We start from the raw sequence: 21,493 nt of genomic DNA, 5'->3' as shown, positions 1-21,493 counted from the left end.
GAAGGAGAAGAAGAAGAAGAAGAAGAAGAAGAAGAAGAAGAAGAAGAAGAAGAAGAAGAAGAAGAAGAAGAAGAAGAAGAAGAAGAAGAAGAAGTAGTAGTTAACCTGCCCCGTCCCTGCTCACTGAAATGAGAGCCGGCTCGAGTTTTCCTGGCTTTCTCTTTCATGTCTGTGCATGGAGGGTGTTCAAGGATGTGTACACGTTTGTTGCAACCTCCAGTCTCCTTTGGTGACAGCCACCTTGTTTTTTAAGATAGGCTCTCTCACTGGAACCCAGACTCACCTACTTGGTTAGGATGACAGGCCAGCAAGCTCCAGAGATCTGCCTACTCCAGAAACCGCCTAAGCCCACAGCACCACCCTCGGGGTTTTGGTTTGGGTTTTTGGATTGTGTTTGGTTGTTGGTTTCTTTGTCTGTTTTTTAACACGGGCTCTGGGTCCCGAGGTTTGTACAGCAGATACTTCACCAACTGAGCCGTCTCTCAAGCCTTCTGCTTTCTCTTCCTCACGTGCCCGTGTGAGGGAGGGAAGCGGAGGGGCTAAGCCTACGCTGTGTGTCTCTCACAGATCTGCCTCAATCGTCGATGTCAGAATATCAGTGTCTTCGGCGTTCACAAGTGTGCCATGCAGTGCCACGGCCGAGGGGTGAGTACATCAGTTTCCTCTTCCCAGCCTGCCCACAGTCAGCTGAGAGGTTTTAAATGTTCAGATGTACCAATTTTATGTGCTTGAATGTTTTGCCTACATAAGTGTGTGTGTGTGTGTGTGTGTGTGTGTGTGTGTGTGCCTGGTGTCCACAGAGACCAGAGAGAGGGTCGAATTCCCTAGAAGTAGAATTAGGGATGACTGTGAGCTACCATGTAGATGCTAAGAACCAAACTCTGGACTTCTACAAGAGCATCAAGTGCTCTTAACCACTGAGCCATCTCTCCAGCCCCTGCTAGCCAGGGTTTCTTAAAACCACAGAAGTCAGTGAGTCCCTTCTCAATGTTCTCTTCCAGAGGCATTAACTGTCTCTGACCTTTATGTAGCAGGAGAAATGTCACTTTCATTTAACAAAGAAAATCAGATTGAGAGGTAATTATCTTTTGAATTAACATTCTGCAATATAAAGAAAGAATTTTGTCATCTTCAAAGTAATTTCAGAGCTAACCTTGCCTCACAAAGGGCTCACATTAGCATTTCAAGCAGGGTCGTCCCTCTGGCTCCCAGCAGCCCAAACTCCATGCTCTACCAAGAAACTTTCAAGAAGGATAAAAATGAGGATATCAGATCTACCGACCACAAGTTCTTGAATGCCCTTGCCATGGGTTTTGACCACCACATGCTGCCAAGTTCAGGGACGCTTTAGGGAAGGACTCTAATTATTCGAAACGTAATTTAGTTTTCCTGATGCAGTTAATTTTTTTTCCAATGGGATAGTATTAATCTTTATTAGCCGCACCAATGGCTCATTTGTCCTCCGGAAGCCTTTTCTACAGAAACCGTGCTCTTAATTGTATTTTTAGAATATCTAGACACTTGGGATTGTAGGGGTCTTTGTAAAATCACTACCATGCTGTAACCATGATAGATCGCCAGACTGCCTCAGACAGGCATGTTGATGTTGTGTACAGCTGACTCAGTATCAAATGGATTCTCTTCATGTCTTCATTGAATTATAGATTTTTTTCTAATGGCGATAGGTGAACTAGCCTGGCCCTTTTGTTTTTACTGATGAGGCCAAGATCAATGTAGTAGTGAGGATGTATGTGTCCATAGTAACCTTCCTGGCCCGGAGAAAGTAGAACAAAGGCCTCTTTCTCTGGTATCTATAGGCCTCTTGTACACATTGGCAAACTCTAAAGACTGTATTTTCCAGAACAGCCAGCTATGACTTAGTGTAATAGTTAATCTTGATTGTTAACTTTCTAAGATCTATAGTCTCCTGGGAAATGAGCTTCTAGGGATGCCTGTGGAAGATTATCTTGACTAGGTTACTTGAGATGAAAAAAACTGCCCAGTATGGGTGACATCATTCCCTAGGCTGGAATCCCGAACTGTATAAAAAGGGAAAAGTGAGCTGAGCACAGAATTCACCGCTCCCAAACTCTTGATATGAATGTGAGGTGACTGCCTGCTTTAAGCTACTCTCACCATGATTCCATATTTTGGTAGGCTTGGAACCATGAGCCAAAATAAACCCTTTCTCCTTTACACTTTTTTTTCCTTTCAGAGGAATTTATTACAACATCAGAAAAGAAGCTAAGGCATTTTAGTAGCAAGTAGCTTAGCTGCAATCCCTCTATGATGAGACCAGGCTTACCACCAGTACTTCCAAGTAGGAAATCTAGATAGCAGTTTCCTGCCTCAAGCTAAGACCACACCAGGCTGTGGGTGAGCCTTATAGATGGTTTGCCACATATGCAGGATGTACCATAGACACTAGAGAGCCGTCTGTCCTACTAGCTCTTGACCGGCCTACGTTATGTGGATACACTATCCCTGCCATATGAACCTTGGCCTCATCACTAAAACAAAAGTCCTGGGTTAGTCTATCCTTTAAAAGCCATTAGAAAGACATCTGTAACATGTGATCACAGGTGTTCTGTAAGAGAGTCCTGATTAATAGGAGTGTCCTGGAAAGCTCATCCCTGCTTCTCACAGGCTTTGTGGACTGCTGGCTTCCACAGAGGAAAGCAACTGGACAAGTGATTGGATTCTTCACAAAAGCCAGCTAGATCAGGGAGCCACCACAAGCACGACAACAGACTGTCACTGTCTTGTTTGCCTCCCAATATTCAGGCATATATCTGGCCCCAGTGTTTTTATGCAGTTGGTTCAATAGTTCCACGACTTCCATACAACAAGCCACCCAGAAAGTCATCACCTGTGACTTACAGTGTTTAAGTGAAAGGGAGGTATACATACCAGAAACCGTCTGGAATCATAGTCCTTGATATAGGCAGCCCTCTCCAGTCATCCTACCACTGTCCCTTCACACACCCACCCCCAAATTTTATCAGATGGGCCTTTATCTAAGGCCCCCAAAGCTCAGCCTACTTTCCATAAAATAAAACATATACACTCCTGTGGTTATGGATGTAGCTCTGTTGGTAGAGTGTTCATCTAGCATGTACAAAGTCCCAAGTGTGATCCCAAGTACCTCATAAAGTAGGTGTGGTGGGACACACCTATAGTCTCTTAGCACTCAGAAGGTAGATACAGGAGAATCATAAATGCAAAGTCTTTCTTGCCCATACAGCTAGTTTAGGGCCAATCTTGGATACATGAGACCCTGTCTCAAAATATAAAAATAAAAAAGAATATAATATATATTTTATAATAATTTATATATACTTATATATAATAATTTATATATGTATATATTTATAATAAATTGTGTGTTTATAATAATTTTTATATATGTATATATTAAAATATAAATTAAAAAAATAAAAAGTGGTCTTCACACTCAAAATCAATTGGTTCATATCCAGTTGGGTAAGTTACATAAACATCAATAGTGAATCCAAGCAGAAGAACTACCATGAGTGACCCTTGTCAAGTAGACTCCTGGGTCCTTCCATAGGAAGTCTGGTCTCCCATTAGGGTGCACTATCCAGGAACATCAAGGGCAAAGGCACCCTCTCTTGCCATTTTCTTCCTAAGTCAGAATTCTACTGTCTTTGCCCATTACGTGATGTGACTAGGAGGCAGGCAATGGCCACAGAGGGCTAAAAGAGTGGGCATTTGGGAATAGGAGTAGGCTCACAGAAATGTTAGCAGACCCCTATGAATATCCATGGACATCAAAAAAATCAGAGGCCCAGCAATAGGCCTGCTGGAGTCCTCCCTGACTCTCCTGTCTGAAAGAGACAGGTCTGTATCAGAATCATTGGTCTGATTCTGGGTCCCTCCTTACCATCAAGAAGGTAACTCCACAGCTTTCCAGGGTTGAAAAAGAAATGAGACCAGGAAAGGGAGCTGGCTTCCTCAGCTCCTTCAGCTCTACCCAACTCACTGATGGTGCTATTTGGAGCTGATTCTTAAGGAGGTCTTGCATTTACTGAGTCTATGTGTATTGCTGAGGGAATCTAGCAGAGTATCCTTGCTTTTGTGTGTCCTAACCCTGTCCCCTCTGGATGTTTTTCTCCACTTCTACCTCCAAAGGTATGTAACAACAGGAAGAATTGCCACTGTGAAGCCCACTGGGCTCCTCCCTTCTGTGACAAGTTTGGCTTTGGAGGAAGTACAGACAGTGGTCCCATCAGGCAAGCAGGTAAATGTGGCCCCAGCATCCCAGAAAGTAGATGCTGGACTGCTGGGAGCTGTGGATATTGGACAGGCTTCCTCACTGTGGGACCCTGAGTGTCTCTGTCCCAACCTGAAGCTTGCAGGTTCTAACTGCTATTGTCCTCCCCGGCCTTCCCTTTCCTTTGGTCCTGGATCCTGTTCAATGCAGCTGAGGTTCTGGACTGGCCATTTTCTCTCCCCATGACACTTTTCTCCATGGTGAACTGCCAAATACGTATTGAATGTCACTGTCATTTCAAAGGACTTTGTAAAGGATAGCTCTTGTGTACTGCCACTTCAGTGCACAACCCTGATCAGAGGAATGCTAGATAGCATGGGGGTGGGGAGGGGAACAAGCAAGAAAACAGCAAAAGTATGACAGCTACCTCTTAATAAAGATGGCTACCACCGCGGAGCTAGGGCTAGTAACCTCAGTAAAGTGCTTGCACTTGAGTGTGGGTCCACAGAACCCACCTACGGAGTTAAGCGTGGCAGTGCACGCTTGCAATCCAGAACTAGGGAAGGAAGAGAAAGGATCATCTCCGAGGCTTGCTGGCTAACCAGTCTAGCCAAATTGGGGAGCTCTAAGTTCAGAGAGAGAAAATAAGTCTCCAAAATAAGGTGCAAAATAGCTGAGGTCAGCCTCTTGCTTCCACATACACCCACACGTGTAGACACACACACACGTGTAGACACCCACACGTGTAGACACACACACGTGTAGACACCACACGTGTAGACACACACACGTGTAGACACACACACGTGTAGACACACACACGTGTAGACACACACACGTGTAGACACCCACACGTGTAGACACACACACGTGTACACACACACGTGTACACACCCACACGTGTAGACACACACACGTGTACACACACCACCCAGGAGAGGGAGTGGTCAGGGTAGTTGTCGCATTCATAGTAGCTGTTTGCATTGAGCAGTTGGCTGTGGGCAGATAGGATGCTAATTAGTGTGCGCTCTTCTGTCTGCCCTTTACGTAGTTCTACAAATAGATATTTTTAAAAATTGAAATATAATTACATCATTTCCCTCCTTCCTTTCCCTTCCTTCCCTGGGGTCCCTGATCCCACCCACTCTCAAATCGTGTTCTTTAAGAAAATGTTACAGAGAGAGAGAGAGAGAGAGAGAGAGAGAGAGAGAGAGAGAGAGAGAGAGAAACAGAGAGAGAGAAACGGAGAGAGAAACAGGGAGAGAAACAGAGAAACAGAGATGTATAAATATATAAATATATGCTAAATCTGTTTATGTTGCTTGTAAGTATATGCTTTCAGGGCTATCCACTTGGTACTGGATATCTAATTAAGGGGCTCATTCCTGGGGAGGATTGATTCTCCCATTGCCAGCATTCCTTAGTTGCTTGTAGTTCTTTGTCTAGGGGTGGGGCCCTGTGGAACTCCACCCTTTCACATGAGCATGTAGCTTGGTATCATTTTTGTCTTGGTCCCACTGTCCCACACTCCAATGGTGTTCATCAGCCTGACCATGGCTCAGCCACTCAGTCAGCCAAAACCCATGCATATTTGTCCACTTGTGATCCTAGACAGGAATTAAGGAGATCCCACAGAGCATGAGAGGTACCATTACAGGGGAAGAGCGGGTACTATGGGAGAAGAGCAGCCCTGCATGCTTAGGAACAATATGGAAATGTCAGAGGGCTCCCCAGGACCTTGATATGTTTATTCAGGAAGCCCTAAGGCTGGAGCTCAGGCAACAAGGTACTTACCTAGTGCCTTAGGGTTTTATTGCTGTGAAGAGACACCATGACCATAGCAACTTTTATAAAGGACAACATTTCATTGTGGCTGCCTTAGTCCACTGTAGCCATGACAGGAATCATGGTAGCATGCAAGTAGACATAGTGCTAGAGAAGGAGATGAGAGTTCTACCTCTTGATCTGCAGGCAGCAGAAGGAGACTGTGAGCCTCACAGGGCATAAGTTGAGCATAAGGGACTCAAAGCCTGTCACCACACTAACACACTTCCTCCCACAAGGCCACACCCACTGCAATAAAACCACCCCTCCTAACAGTGCCATTCCCTATGGGNCAAGCATTAACACTTGAGTCAATTGGGGGGGGGGGTTCTATTCAAACCACCACACCTAGGATGCATCAAGCCCCAAATTTAATTTCCAGTACAACATGGAGTAGGTGATGCATGCGTTTCATCCTAGCAGTGGGAAGGTGGAGGAAGGAGGATCAGGTCAAGCCATCCCTAGGCTACATGCAAATTCCAGGCCACCGTGGGCTCTAGGAGACCCTGTCTTAGAACAGAGAGCTCTACAAAGTAGAGATACTCCAAGCACAAACAACTGGCCATTCCAAAGCCTGAAGTCAAGGTGGGGAAGGACAGAATGACATTCACTGAGGGTGGTAGTTCCCAGGTTACAGATTGGGCAGTAGAGTCCTGATGCTGACTGGGTCACTGGCTAGAACAGCTCAGTAGGTGGCACTGTCCTCATGGCAACAAGCAATCATGAGGTAAGGTGTCCAAGCGCCATTTAAGACCTGGAAGGGCTTTGATTGTAGATACAAATCAGCTTAAGAGTTACAGGTTGAAGTAAGGAAGTGAACGTTGTTCTTACTTTTGTTATGGGGTAACAGAACTCTACCTGAAGCCCCAGGCTGCTACTAAGAGCCTGAAAGGAATTGCATTTGACCAGGAAACCAGCTATGATAAATATTCCAGTTGTGAGGATGGCATTTTTTGGAGCCTCCAATCCTGATAAGATGGTCTCTGGTATCTTGTGTGGTTCAATAGTTTGCTCTGTTATGGTCGTGCCTAGGGGAATCTGTGTGGTCCAGCCAGGGTCCTACCTACCAGACCACGTCTCTGCATGAGCAAGTGCCAGAGTCATCACAGGCGAAGAATGGTGGCATAGACCAGAGCCCAAACATGACCTTTGAAGAGAGACTAATTTATTAGGATGTCATTCAGGGATTTACGTGCTCTGGTTCTGTTTGTTCCTTTAGAGCTCGCTCTGCCATAAATGTCACAGTTCGATGTCTCCCATATTTTATTGGAACGGCCTCCTCCCCTGAGCCAAATGTGTTTTGTTTCAGATAACCAGGGCTTGACTGTAGGAATCCTGGTGAGCATACTGTGTCTGCTCGCTGCTGGATTTGTGGTGTATCTCAAAAGGAAGACGTTGATGCGGCTGCTGTTCACGCATAAGAAAACCACCATGGAAAAGCTAAGGTATGACATCTTTTAAAAAATCAATGGCTAAAAGAATATTCAACGAGCCGGGCATGGTGGTGCATGCCTTTAATCCCAGCACTCAGGAGGCAGAGGCAGGTGGATTTCTGAGTTCAAGGCCAGCCTGGTCTACACAGACAAACCCTGTCTCGAAAAAAAAAAAAAAAAAAAAAAAAAAAAAAAGAATATTCAACAAACTGCCTATTGCTATGTCAGCTGCACCATTCTCTGCAAAGGACAGGACAGATTTTCTGTAGAGTAACACTGGGTCATTGGGTTTCTTTTGTTTGTTTTTGTTTTTGTAAATGTCTGCCAGGCCAGCTGCCTCTTTGACTCCCTCTTCTAGCTATGTGCTGTCCATCACATAAATAAGCCATGTGTTGGTGAATTCCACGAATGGGTCTTCTCTAATCTTTGCGTTAGTATTTTTTACAAGGCATGTGGACACTGGAATGGGTTTCTCAGATGGAAGAGCTTTGGGCCCAAATGTGCTCAGAGACACAATCGCTAACATGCCAGCTTCATGCAAAACATCTACCGTGTGCTCAAAGCTAAGTTTCCAAGGTTTTCAGTTAGCGAAACTGGCAGAACAGTGGTTAGAGAGCAGGAACCAATGCTCACTTCTCATCTCAGAGGCATGTTAGATCATTTGTTCCCTGCAAGTTTGTCCCATGGAATTAAAATAAATGACAGTCTAAGTATCAGCAGAAACAGGGTGTGAGACGTTAGCACATGGAGGAGGGCACACCCTTGCTTAACAGTTGTTGGGTTGCCTTGCAGGTGTGTGCACCCTTCCCGGACACCCAGTGGCCCTCACCTTGGCCAGGCTCACCACTCCCTCGGAAAAGGCCTGCTGATGAGCCGGTCACCACATTTCAATAGCCCCAAGGTAGGTTGCACAAGAACTTAGTATGCTGGGAAGGCATGAGGTTGTTTGCATGGGAAGGCAGGGCTCCATCATCTCTGTGAAATTCTTAATTGGCAACTTTGGTTCAACCATGACCCCACTACCCTGCAATAGTCAGGGACTGGAGGTAGGTCCCAGAGTAAACTTCCAGGTTCCCTGAGCGATTCTGATAAGGCAGCCAGTGTCCTCACACAGTGGAGTATGTGGATATTATAAACCATGATCAATTTCTGCAGTGAGACCTAGGTCTCAGCAGCCCCACTGGTCACACAGCCAGAGCAAGCTCTTGTTACTAGGCCCCTCCTTTCATTTCCAGGGCTACCAGCTATGTCTAGGTGAGCTTTCTGGCCTGTGTCTCAGTTCCACTGAGCCTCAGTTTTGCCCAGAACTGTGGAAGCCATGCCTACTCTATTCTTTGAAAGAGCAATATCCTTTTCCTTAGCTATCCCATAGTTCCCCCAATGTCTCAATGTTCTACTTAGGCACAGAAGTCTTAAATAATGAACTCCATTATAGTACATGGCTGTAATCTCAGTACATGAGGAGCATATTTAGTTCAAAACACAAAAACACAGATGCAAAACAAAAAGTTAGTTAAAGGATAAGAATACTTAGCTGGGTGGTGGTGGCGCACACCTTTAATTCCACCACTCAGGAGGCAGAGGGAGGTGGATCTCTGAGTTCACAGCCAGCCTGCTCTACAGAGTGAATTCCGGGATAGCCAGGGCTACACAGAGAAACTCTGTCTTGAAAAACAAAACAAAACAAACAAATAAAAAGAATACAATTATTTAAAAATACAACATTAAATGCATTCAGTTAACTGGGAACAATCATACCTCGATAAAGGTATTTATAAAAAAGAGTATAGAATACCAGATCAGCTGCAACGGTTCTGTTCCTCCTCCAAACACAGGGAAGTTTGTCGGAGATGAGCACCATGCCTCTGGAGCAGGTAGCTCTCACAGAACCCTTGTGCACACTAAGTCACACCTTGCGACCCAGCCTGTGTCTGTACACTTGGTACTTCAAGTTTCTTTCATCTATTTGTTCATTAAACCAGCCTGATGGTGGATTGACTGAGGTGGAATCATCTCTGTAGCAAACGCTAGCTTCTAGTTCTCAGTCCTCCTGCCTCAGCCTTCCAAATGCCACTGGCACCACTGTGGTTTTCAATGGTTGTTTTTTTTAATCTATATAAAAACATATCTCTCTATTCCAGATTTAGGGGTGGCTTCCTGTAGAATTTTGAACTATAAATAAGTAAATACAGTTCTTCATATGGACACCCTGGACTTTTCATTCCCACACAGACAGTGGTCACAGACCAGTTACCTCTGCTCTTCCCTTGGATAGCAAAAGACATCAGAGCTGACTCTACTTTGACCACACAGGACAGGCACTCACTGAAATGCCAGAACATCGACATCAGCAGGCCCCTCAACGCTCGAGCCGTCCCTCAGCCTCAGTCGCCTCAGCGAGTGCTCCTGCCTCTCCACCAGACCCCACGTGCACCCAGTGGCCCTGCCAGGCCCCTGCCCGCCAATCCTGCAGTCAGACAGGCCCAGGTATGCCTCCCGTGCTGACTGGGTGGGATGCAGCTCAAATCCAGGCTCTGCTACTTGCTAACATGTAAACTTGGGCAAATGTTTAACATAGTGACTGTCTGAAATGGAGTTCAGTTAATCAGATGTTTGACTGAGATAGCCCACATACAGTGCCTATAGTATAACAGTCATATGACACTTTCACATTTTGTAATTAGTAATTTTTAAAATACTTAGAGTTGCTTCCACATCAGAATAATGTATCATCTAAATCAGAACTTAAAACCTTTCTACTGTGAGCACGTTTTACCTGAGGAATTTTTATAGGACTCTGGGTAGATAGGTAAGAGATGATAGGAAAATAATAAAAGTCTTTCTTTCTTTGTGAACAGAAAACCTAACAGTATTAAATCTGAACTGCAGCGTACTGGGCAGTGTTTGTCAGTGCTATATGGTGTGACAGTTTGTGTTGTGTATTCAGAACCAAGGATGCAGTCGAGTTACAGGAGATGACATAGGCGATCACTGCCAGACCACCACAGACTCACTACTACACATTTGGCTTTGGAACAGCTTTAGGTTACTGCACATTAAGTTAAAGACCCACAGCTGAAGAAGCTGGGATTTCAATGATAACATTTTTAGAAAGGCAATGAGTACTGCTGGCAACTTGAATAATAAAACAGAATCACTTTTAAATGCTATTGCTATATTTTCCCATTATTATTTTTATATATTTATAATTACATCTTTAACATAAAGGTTGTTCTCTGTGCTTGTAGCTTTATAGCCTGTTTCTGCTGTAAAGCTGTTTCTCCATACCTTGCCATCAGAGAGCCTATAAAAATGTTCTTTTAAGAGCAGCATGCTGCTTGGATGTGGAATTACCTTTGAGAGAGTGGATATGTTGAGAGATGTGGGCTTTGTTTTATAAACAGTAGTTGGGAAGAGCTTGACAGATATATTTTGGAGTTCTTTATTCCTTTAGGAAAGATTCAAGTGAAATTTGAGATTCAAAAACACACAAATCTTTAAATGGCTGGATAAAGTTAAATGTTTGGTTGGAGTATTACATGTATTCAGGCTCTCCCATTGACACCAACAAGGTCATGATGACAAAGATAGAGACTGATAACTCAAAGCTGTGCTTATTTGATAGATTTTTTTAAAAGTCTCCATTTTCTGTCTAATAGTTCAGTCAGTTCCTGATAAATGTGCCTGATCCTATTAGTTTTTGTTTTGATTTAATATTTTTTTTTAGTTCATTTATATACTGTGTTGTTTCCTCTACGTTTTGTAATTTGGGGCTAGGTAAGTGTTATGTGAGAGTTCATTTTGCTTTTGTGGGAAGTTAAGCAGCACTGATCCCTATCAATTGATAATGCCACTTGTAGTCATGTTTTCAAATATTGCTATCTCCTGAGGGTTAAAATTTGCCTTGAGTGGGAAAAATCAAAAACCTCTCTGGAAATCAATCCATGATCATCATAGCTTGGTACCAGTATTTTATTGCTTCAGGAAAATGTGGAAACCCGAGCTTTTAGGTCTCATTGCCCTCATTTTTAAATAATAGATGTCTTAAAATCATGGCCTTTGGAGCTAGAAAAATGACTCAGAGGTTAAGAACGTACTGCTTTTACAGAAGACCTGGGTTCAATTTTCAGAACCCACATGATTTCTGCAGGCTTGCATATGGTACACATTCATTGGGACACATGTATACACATATTTTAAGTGGCCTTTATGAGTATCACGAGCCATTTCAGATGGAATTTCTGTTGTCAGCCAGACAGACTTCTCAAAACCAATAAGGAGTTGATTATATATGCTCATATATTGATCCCTTCAGCTCTTCCCCTCTCCTGATCTTATACATTTCATCTTTTCCTTTCTGTCTGACAAGATTTTGTTCATTATTCTTTGCAACAAGCCTGTTGTTGGCATGGTATTATCATCCCTTTATCTAAAAATGTTTTTCTTCATGAAGGATATTTTGGCTGGGTATAGAATTTTAGGTTGACATTTTGTGGGAAGGGTTCTTCCCCTTCTGTCTGAAAGAAGTGATAAGAAATCCACCAGTTTCTTTCCACAGCCTCTGATCCAGGAAAGTAATGTGACCACTCATTTGGGGGGGGGGGGACATGGCGGTGGTTTTCTCTGTGGTTAATCTGGAATAAGATCATATATGATCAAAATATTTGTTTCCTGGACCTCTTCCTAGGCTTGTGACTACAGAAGGTAGACTTTATTGATTTTGTTTTTAATTCTTTGGTGCCATTTAGTTGTTTCCAGATTGTGCATATTTACATATTTCATTTTCTTGTTGCTTCTTTTATACATCCTGGACAGGCTCAGGCATGCAACCATGTACACACAGAAGGGACCAACCACTGAGTAGTTCCTTGAGTCTAGAGTCCACGAGGTAGTCTTTCTTTCTCTAATTTTCAGTTTTCTATCAGTTACTTAATAATATTTTTGTTGCAAGTACTAAGGAATAAGGTAAGCTCTGCTTAGTCCATCCTGTCAGTCACAACCTATTTACCTTTGTATTTCTTTTATTGCTGATAACACTTAAACTACTTCATATCTAACAGCTCTCAGTAGGAGGGGGGAAAGGCTTGATTTCATCAGATTTCTTTGAACTAAAAACTTGTATCATGGCCAGTTTCCGGCTATAAACAGGTTACTGCACAAGAAGTCCAGAACTGGCCATCCTGAGCTCATGTTGGCAAGCGCAATGGACCTGCTTCAGGAGTGTGTTCTCTGAATTATCTGGTACTGTCTCTGGCTGCATTTTCTTTTCACATAACAGTAAGGTAGTCTTCTTTGCTCATATAATATACATTTCTTTTAAAAGGAATTTCTGTCCTTTATTATAATTCTGATTTCTGGCATATCAGGAACTCTGGTTTTGAATATTATATCAGTGTATCTTTTCCTTTTGTGAATTTCTCCTTCCCTGAATACTCATAACTCTCTCCCACTTACTACCAGTTAGGAACCTTATATTATGTTCTCAGTTGGTTTTATGGACTGCTGATAGGCCAGAAAAAAAAATGGAAGAGAAGACTATCTTGGTTTATCTTGCTATAGGGCAACAGGCACATTCAGAACATGTCTAAATTGCAGGCTTACTGGGGAATACAACAGGAGCTGTAAACCTTGGAATATGCACTACCACTCAGTGCCTTACATACATACCTCCAGTATTCCCACAGGGAATCTGTAAAATACAAGGATTATCTTTTACACAGTGCACAAAAAAGATTATCCCTATAGGAACCCAGTGAATTCCCTCATCATGAGGCTTCTCAGACCTCTGTTTTAGCAATGCCACCTCTGCACAGTGCTAAACTGGGACTAACAGACCGCATGACCCAAGAGGAGTTGAGCACAATGATTTTCTCCCAGAGTTGTCAGTTCTCACAGAAGTGACTCTTTCAAAGCAACCACCCAAAAGCCTTCTGTCTTGTGAAACTAAGAGATTTCCCCTTTAAGCACCAGTCACAGGAAACTCCATATCCTCACTCTGAGCTGTGTCTGTCTGGAGCCTTTCAGAGACAAGTGACACTAATAACTGCATGAGTTCCCTGTCATCACACATAGGGACCTGGGATCCATTCCATGCAGATGTGGACAGTATCTAGAGGTGACACTTGCTTGGCAACAGGAATTGAATCCACTGACACTCTACAGTTCCCTGGATACCATCCCACAGGACATGACTCAGATGTCCCTCCATGGCCAATCCTGCTATGCTTGTCCAAATTTATCACACTCCAGGGATGGGTCACAGTGGCTAACTTTATATTTAAAGAATGAGTGTCAGCTTTCTCATAAGCTCAACTCATTCACTTGTCCAAATGTGCCTCTTGGAACCTGAGCTTCTCATCCATGTGTTGTATGTGCTTGTACCTGCTTGGACATGCTATGTGCACATCTTGTGTGTTCATGTGTGGCCATCAGAGAACAACCTGCAGGGGTTAGTTTTCTTTCCATCTTGCAGAGGCAGGGCCTGTGGTTTGTACGGTGAGTCTCTGTCTCCATCTTTTCACAGAGGAATGCTATGATTATTAGATGTGCCAAGATGTGTCAGGAGCCACTTCCCTGGACTTACAGTGTGCCTAATGTTACTGTTGGAGGAAGGAGAGCAGAACAAGGATTGTGGATGAGAGAATTCTTGGGCTCCCAGGACAGCACAACTAAAATCCATCATTCAGTAAATTCTCACTTATTGGGAATTTATTGAGTTACTTACAGTTTAAACAAAAACATGCTTGATGTCCCAGAAAAGAAATGTATTTCTCAGCTCACAGGAAACTTGTGTCTCAAGAAGCCAGGGCTAAGATGTCGCAGATCTACATGAGATCTTCCGCTATCAGACTTGATGTGCTCAGGTCCTGAAAGGATTTGAGGGTTGTCTTCAGTTTATCCGTGCCTATTCTCCAAATAGGCAGAGCCTCCTCACCTGTGTGCCACTGGCCCAGCTTTATCCATTTGCTTTTCCTCTGCCCATTTTTTTTCTTCCCTTTTATAACATCTGTCCCATAAAAATGGCATGTGACTGATGCCTGCCGATGCATGGCCACACTTGATCTAAGGATCCATTTTTCTCTAAACACCCCCGTTTCCTGGGAAATGCTAGAAAGTAAAATCTCAGCGAGTTACAGAGCTGAACTAAGAGCTGAGATCATGTTCCCCATTGCATTAGAAAAACAGAGACTTTTAAAAATTGAACCCATCACTTGGGAAGACTAATTGTTACTGCATCATGGTCCTTTCTTGAAAATATTGCTAGGTCCAAGAGAATTATCAGTCCTGGTTTGTGCACCATGTATCTACACTGTGGAAATTTTAGCCAAACAGCAATGGAAGAATTCACTTCCACTGTTACATTTATCGTGTGTGTGTGTGTGTGTGTGTGTGTGTGTGTGTGTGTGTGTGCACTCAAGTGTGTATATTATTTTGATACAAGGAGCCTTGTGCAAAATCATTTAAATACACACTGAGCACTGAGTACATGACAGGTACTACAGAGCTGAGTGCCTGACAGGTGTTTTGCTCAACTACCCCTGTGAGCTGAGAGAATTTGCTACCATAAGCTCCAGTTTATGGAGGAAGACAGAGCACAGTAAGGCTGCATATCCCATGGGCAAGGAGGGAAATGTAGGCAAGTCATTCTTCACTTACAGCATTAAAATGGATGTACAGGGGTTCGAGATGTGGTTTAGTTGGTAGAGTATTTACCTAGTATGCATAAGTCCTGGGGTTCACAGAAAGATGGCATGGTGTTACAAGCCTATAATCCCAGCCTTCAGGAGGTTAGAGGCAGGAAGATCAAAAATTCAAGGTTATCCAGGTGTAGTGGCTCTCACCTAGGCAGAAGTGGGTGGGTCTGAGTTCAAGACCAGCCTGGTCTACATAGAATCTACATAGTGATCCAGGACAGTCAGAGCTTCATAGTGATAGAGCCATTCACAATAAATAAATAAATAAATAAATAAATAAATAAATAAATAAATAGGTAGGGGGAGGAAGGGAAGAACAGGGAAGGGAAGAGAAAAATGGGCAGAGGAAAAGAAGAAAATTTACAGTGGAAAGTGTTAGCTAGCAGAGTCAGAGCAGCAAGCCAGCTGCCCTAGTCATCTGTCATCTCCGTCTTTTCCAACTTTGCTGTTCATTGGTACTAAAGCCTCCACTTGATCCAGAAGGCATGCATCAGTTTTTCTGAATACAACAAAGCCACAGTCAACTTCTGTCTTTATAAGACAGTGGCCACTGTTAGCACTGTGGCCAGAGCAGGAAGTCCCCTGTGGTATCCACAGCACTTACATGGAAGGCAACCATGTGTCTTCTGTAGAGGGCAAATAGATTTTCAACTATGTTTTGACCAACACACACTTCTGTGATATAAATGATATAAATGATTTAAAACATACTTTTAGGACAGGCAGGTAATGACCGACTCACCCAGAGGTTCAGCTCATCCCTCCAACAGGGCCAAGCAGTAAATTCAGCTTGGAACTGATAAGACTCAGGTTGTCAGCCATGGTCTGGCATTCTGATGACTTAGGTCCTTGCTCATCAGAAATGCTGGTATGTATTAGAAAGGGAAGTCCACTTGTCAAAATGACCTACTAGGGAAGATGCAATGGAAAGGAAGGAATCTATGTAGCAGCGTTCATTCCCTGGGCAAACCACAGGCTGACAGTGGGAAACAGGGATAGATGGTGTCTGTGTGGGCCTCCCCTGACTTTCCAGGTCTTGCCCTTATGCCCAAGATTCTTCTTCAATTGTACTCATTTCCTGGTTCTTCCACAGTCCTCTGTGAGGCTGCCATGTCACTAACTGCAGCTGCTATATGCTGATGCTACTCTATTCAGAAGGTCCTGTGAGCTGTCCCTCTTGGGCACATCAAAGTCTCATCTAGTAAATGCAGTTGATGTGTGGCAAATAAACTGATGTAAGATGGTAGAAACTGGCCTTGTTAAGAGTTGATTGTTCCCTACTGGCTGTCTTCAAGCAATCACAGAGTAACAAAAAACCTGAGTGTGTTTAACCTGTAAATCTAAGATGTGGCTACAGAGGTCTTAGACTATAGCTGACCTCTCCTAACCACCTGCCTGGTATGCTTGAGACAGACTACTGTCCTCGGTTTCACGTCACACACCAACGGGTCATGTGACAGGACCATCAACTGTCTATAAAGGTAGCTACTGTGATGGATACCTCCATGGCTCACTCTAGAGAGACATCCCTTCATTTCTGTCACTGTGGAAATGGAGACTTTGCATGGACAACTGTGCCCAGGCTCTGAGCCTCTTCTGTAATAGGCAATGTGTATGGCTATAACTGAACATTTCAGAGGCATAAAGGATTATATGGAACTGTGGTCCAGCTCTGTCACTGGGCTTCCTTCCTGGAAGCAATTTCTTTGAGTGATGCTTCTATAAAGCATTCTGGAACACATGGAGAAGTCTCCATTCAACCTCTTTCTGTAGCACACACACTGAAACAAACACTTTCTTGGTATGCTTTACATAGTACAAAGGGAACACTACTTGTAAGCCATTATTACTAAATAAGAGTATGCACTTTTGTCTAGACAGTTCTTAACCTGATGCCTCCTTTTGCAGAACTCCTGAGTTTTGCTGCAGAGAGGTTTGGGAAAAGATGAGATCCCATTAAGCCAGAGTATCTGCCTTCCCCCAAAGGTCCTGACTTTTGATTTCTGGGTTACTCACTGTAGACAGGAATCAAAGCAGGACTCAGGTTTCCATAACAAGACTCGGGTTTTTGTAAGCAGCCAGATGCCTCCAGCTTCGGTCCCCTCCTTCCTTCCTACACTGTTTCTTGATTCAGTAACATTTTACTCTCTTACAGCTAACCAATTCTTTTAGGGAAAAAAAGGGAAGTATTTATTTTATCTAATAGTTGGAGAAAGGGAGGTCACAGTGACCCTGCCTTCGTGTTTCTGGCTATGAACAACCCACTGGTGTGTCAGCTTTGAGCAGTTCCATGCTATCCACATCACTGTGGGGGTAATAGTCACAATCTTGTCTGTACTCATAATTTCTATAATTTTTAGCCAGAGACAGAGTCACTCGTTGCAGTGAAACATGTTAATGTGCTCCTAGGACCTCAGTGGCAGCTCTGGGTTTCTGTGACAGCCTCCAGGCTTCCTGCACAGAAGCCACAGATAGCAAGACATGTTTACTATCATAGATTATATACAAGCAGATAACAGGGTAATGGTCAAGGCACCAGGGCTATGCTTTGATTTTGGCATTTGTTTTCAAAGCTGAGAGAGATGGGAGAAGGAGGGGAAGGATGTTGAAATTCTGCAGTGTATTGCTACTGCTAGAACACAGGTTGACCACATGTGACACAGTAGGACTTTTCTCTAGGACATGAGAGAAAATGAATGAAGTTTGAATGTTGTTGAGAATACAGACTATAGGATCAGAGGTGTGAAGGACACATCATAATACTGCATGCCTGGGTCCAGCAGGACCCAGGCATGCAGGAACTCCACCAGACCAGTGGCAGAGTTCCTTCCCATCTTTTGTCTGGGCCAGTGCCCTGAGCATCCTTAGGTACAAACTCCACAGCCAGTCTCACAACACCAAGAGGAAACTCCACTCCTGGGTGCTCTAACATGTCCAGGACCACAGGATCACAGAAGCTTGGTCATACCAGGATCTCAGGGTCCCAGAGGCAGCTTGGCTCCCAGGAGCTCTGATACACCCAGAATCACAGGATCCCAGCATCACAGCAACACAGGATCACAGAGACAGCTGGACTCTGAGGAGTTCTGACACAACCAGGATTAAAGGAAGGACGAGCTCCAGTCAGATATAGCCAGTGCAGGTAGCACTAGAGATAACCAGATGGTGGGAGGCAAGCATAAGAACATAAGCAACAGAAACCAAGGTTACTTGGCATCATCAAAATCCAATCATCTTACCATAGCAAGTCCTGAATACACTATCACACCAGAAAAGCACGATTTAGATCTAAAGTCACTTCTCATGATGATGATAGAGGACTTTAAGAAGAATATAAATAACTCCTTTAAAGAAATACGGAAGAACACAGGCAAACAGTAGAAGCCCTTAAAGAGGAAATACAAAAATCCCTTAAAGAATTACAGGAAAACACAACCAAACAGGCGAAGGAAATGAACAAAACCATCCAAGATCTAAAAGTGGAAATAGAAACAATAAAGAAATCACAAAGGGAGACAACCCTGGAGTTAGAAAACCTAGGAAAGAGATGATAGATGCAAGCATCACCAACAGAATACAAGAGATAGAAGGGAGAATCTCAGGTGCAGAAGATATCATAGAAAACATTGACACAACAGTCAAAGAAAATGCAAAATCCAAAAAGACCCTAACTCAAAACATCCAGGAAATCCAGGACACAATGAGAAGACCAAAACTAAAGACAATAGATATAGAAGAGAGTGAAGATTCCCAACTTAAAGGGCCAGTAAATATCATCAACAAAATTATAGAAGAAAACTTCCCTAACCTAAGGAAAGAGATGCCCATGGACATACAAGAAGCCTACAGAACTCCAAATAGACTGGACCAGAAAAGAAATTCCTCCTGTCACATAATAATCAAAATACCAAATGCACTAAACAAAGGATTTTAAAAGCAGTAAGGGAAAGAGGTTAAGTAACATATAAGGGCAGGCCTATTAGTATTACACCAGACTTCTCACCAGAGACTATAAAAGCTAGAAGATCCTGGGAAGATGTCATACAGACCCTAAGAGAACATAAATGCCAGCCCAGGCTACTATACCCAGCAAAACTCTCAATTACCATAGACAGAGAAAACAAGATATTCCATGACAAAACCAAATTTACACAATATCTTTCCATAAATCCAGCCCTACAAAGGATAATAGATGGAAAACACCAACACAAGGAGTGAAACTACACCTAGAAAAAGCAAGAAAACAATCTTTCAACAAACCCACACAAACATAATTCCACCTCTAACAACTAAAATAACAGGAAGTAACAATCACNTTTCCTTAATATCTCTTAATANGAAAATTAATATTACCAACATATCCTAATCAATTGAAATTCAAAAATATGAGGAATTAGAAATTTGTTGAATGTCATCCAGTGGTCTCTCTAATTTTGTAATTGGAGAAAGAGTTCCAATATTGTACAATCCATATACACTTTCTGTTTGTTTGTATTTGACAGTGTCTTGATGTGTACCACATAATGGTCTTGAAATCATGCTTCTCCTATCTCAGCCTCTATATTAATGATTGTTTATTTGATGTTTTTACACTATACTATGGTTTTCAGAACAGCTTACATATTTCAAAATTATTTATACAGCCAAAAGAAACATAGACAATTAATTTGGGAAGTGGCTTATAAGAGAACAACAAAGAGTGAGACTGAATGTTTCACTTGATATTTATAATTATGGTGTCAATTTTGAAGAAGAGGACCTTACAAGTTACTATTTTTCTTAGATGAATGCTTTCCAAAATCATCACAGCCAATGAACCAGAGTCTTACCCTTACCTAACCTCTGTGCCACCCTCCAAGCAGAACCATTGTCCATTGAAACAGTTGATGAATTATTTCGTGGATAGACCATCTTAATACACACACTATTTCTTAAATGATTGTAACCTGTTCCCTGTGGGCTGAGAATGATGACAATCACTCAAGTCAAATATCTTTGACCATAGCAGGAAATATGTATCCAAATAATTATGCCTACAGTTCATTCCTTGGCACAGCAAAACTGTCAACTTTTAGCTTAGCAACTATGGAAGTAAAATTATTTGGTGATGTGAGGGACATTGAAATACAGCTTTATTACAATGAACTCCAATGTCTAAAATAATGTTCTTATTTTGGGTTTGTACCACAGTAAGAGTTAAGATTTTAAAACTCTACTAAAACCAAACCAAACAAACAGACAGACAAAAAGGCTTTATCTATTTATGCTCCTTTAATATCATGTCCATCATTTTTATGATTGGTATAAAAATATATATTGTGTTAAATATAAATAAAAAATAAGGCTTGGCCTTCCAGTCAGCGCCAGCTCCAGGCTACCTTGGGCGCGAACTCAGCTGATGGTCCCAAGGTCCCCAGAGGACTCTCCACACTGCAGGCACTCTAGCACACCCAGGATCTTAGGATCACTGGTGAGTGGAACACAACATCTGTTCCAAACCAATTGTGACATGCCTGTGACAGCAGGAGCAAGGCCACAGGAGCCCGGTCTGACCAGCAGCTTGGGTTAATTCTGATCAGTGCTGGTATACCTTGGTTTCGAACACACCAGACAGCCCCACGGTCCCTAGAGGAGACACCACTTCCAGGCACTGTAACATGCCCAGGATCTAAGGAATTCAGGATCCCAGGATCCCAGGATCCCAGGCGCTTGGTCACACCAGAATCTCAGGGTCTCAGAGGAAGCTTGACTGCCAAGAACTCTGACACACCCAGAATCTCAGGTTCACAGGATCCCAGAATCTCAGGTTCACAGGATCCCAGAATCATAGGATCACAGAGAAAGCTGGACACTGAGGAGTCCTGAATCAACCAGGATTATGGGAAGGACAGGCTCCAATCAGATATATTAAGGGCAGCAAGCAATGAGATAATCAGATGGCAAGAGACAAACATAAGAACAGAAGCAACAGAAACCAAGGTTAATCGGCATCATCAGAACCAAACTGTCCCACTATAGTAAGTTCTGGATACAGCATCACACCAGAAAAGCAAGATATGGATCTAAAGTCTCATGATGATGATGGAGGACTTTAAGAAGGATATAAATAATTCCCTTAAACAAATACAGAAGAATGCAGGCAAACAGCTAGAAGCCCTTAAAGAGGAAACACAAAAATCCCTTAAAGAGTTACAGGAAANCACTACCAAATAGGTGAAAGAATTGAACAAAACCATCCAGGACCTAAAAATAGAAATAGAAACAATAAAGAAGTCACAAAGGGAGACAACTCTGGAGATAGAAATCCT

General features: G+C 42.9%; 1 protein-coding gene across 1 annotated transcript in view; it reads left to right on the top strand.

The window, feature by feature from the left end:
- The window catches only part of Adam12 (ADAM metallopeptidase domain 12), a 324,955-nt gene that overhangs the window by 293,881 nt on the left and 9,581 nt on the right, over nt 1-21,493 (top strand). Inside the window, exons 17-21 of the mRNA XM_021194809.2 lie at nt 568-645; nt 4,153-4,261; nt 7,368-7,503; nt 8,284-8,392; nt 9,805-9,978. Of these exons, the coding sequence (XP_021050468.1) occupies nt 568-645; nt 4,153-4,261; nt 7,368-7,503; nt 8,284-8,392; nt 9,805-9,978 (606 nt within the window). The remainder of the gene's footprint in view (nt 1-567; nt 646-4,152; nt 4,262-7,367; nt 7,504-8,283; nt 8,393-9,804; nt 9,979-21,493) is intronic.

The sequence above is a fragment of the Mus pahari genome, chromosome 1 (genome assembly GCF_900095145.1).
Source record: "Mus pahari chromosome 1, PAHARI_EIJ_v1.1, whole genome shotgun sequence".
NCBI classification, from domain to species: Eukaryota; Metazoa; Chordata; class Mammalia; order Rodentia; family Muridae; genus Mus; species Mus pahari.
Note: the sequence above shows the minus strand (reverse complement) of the source record. Positions and strands in the feature narration are given on the sequence as shown.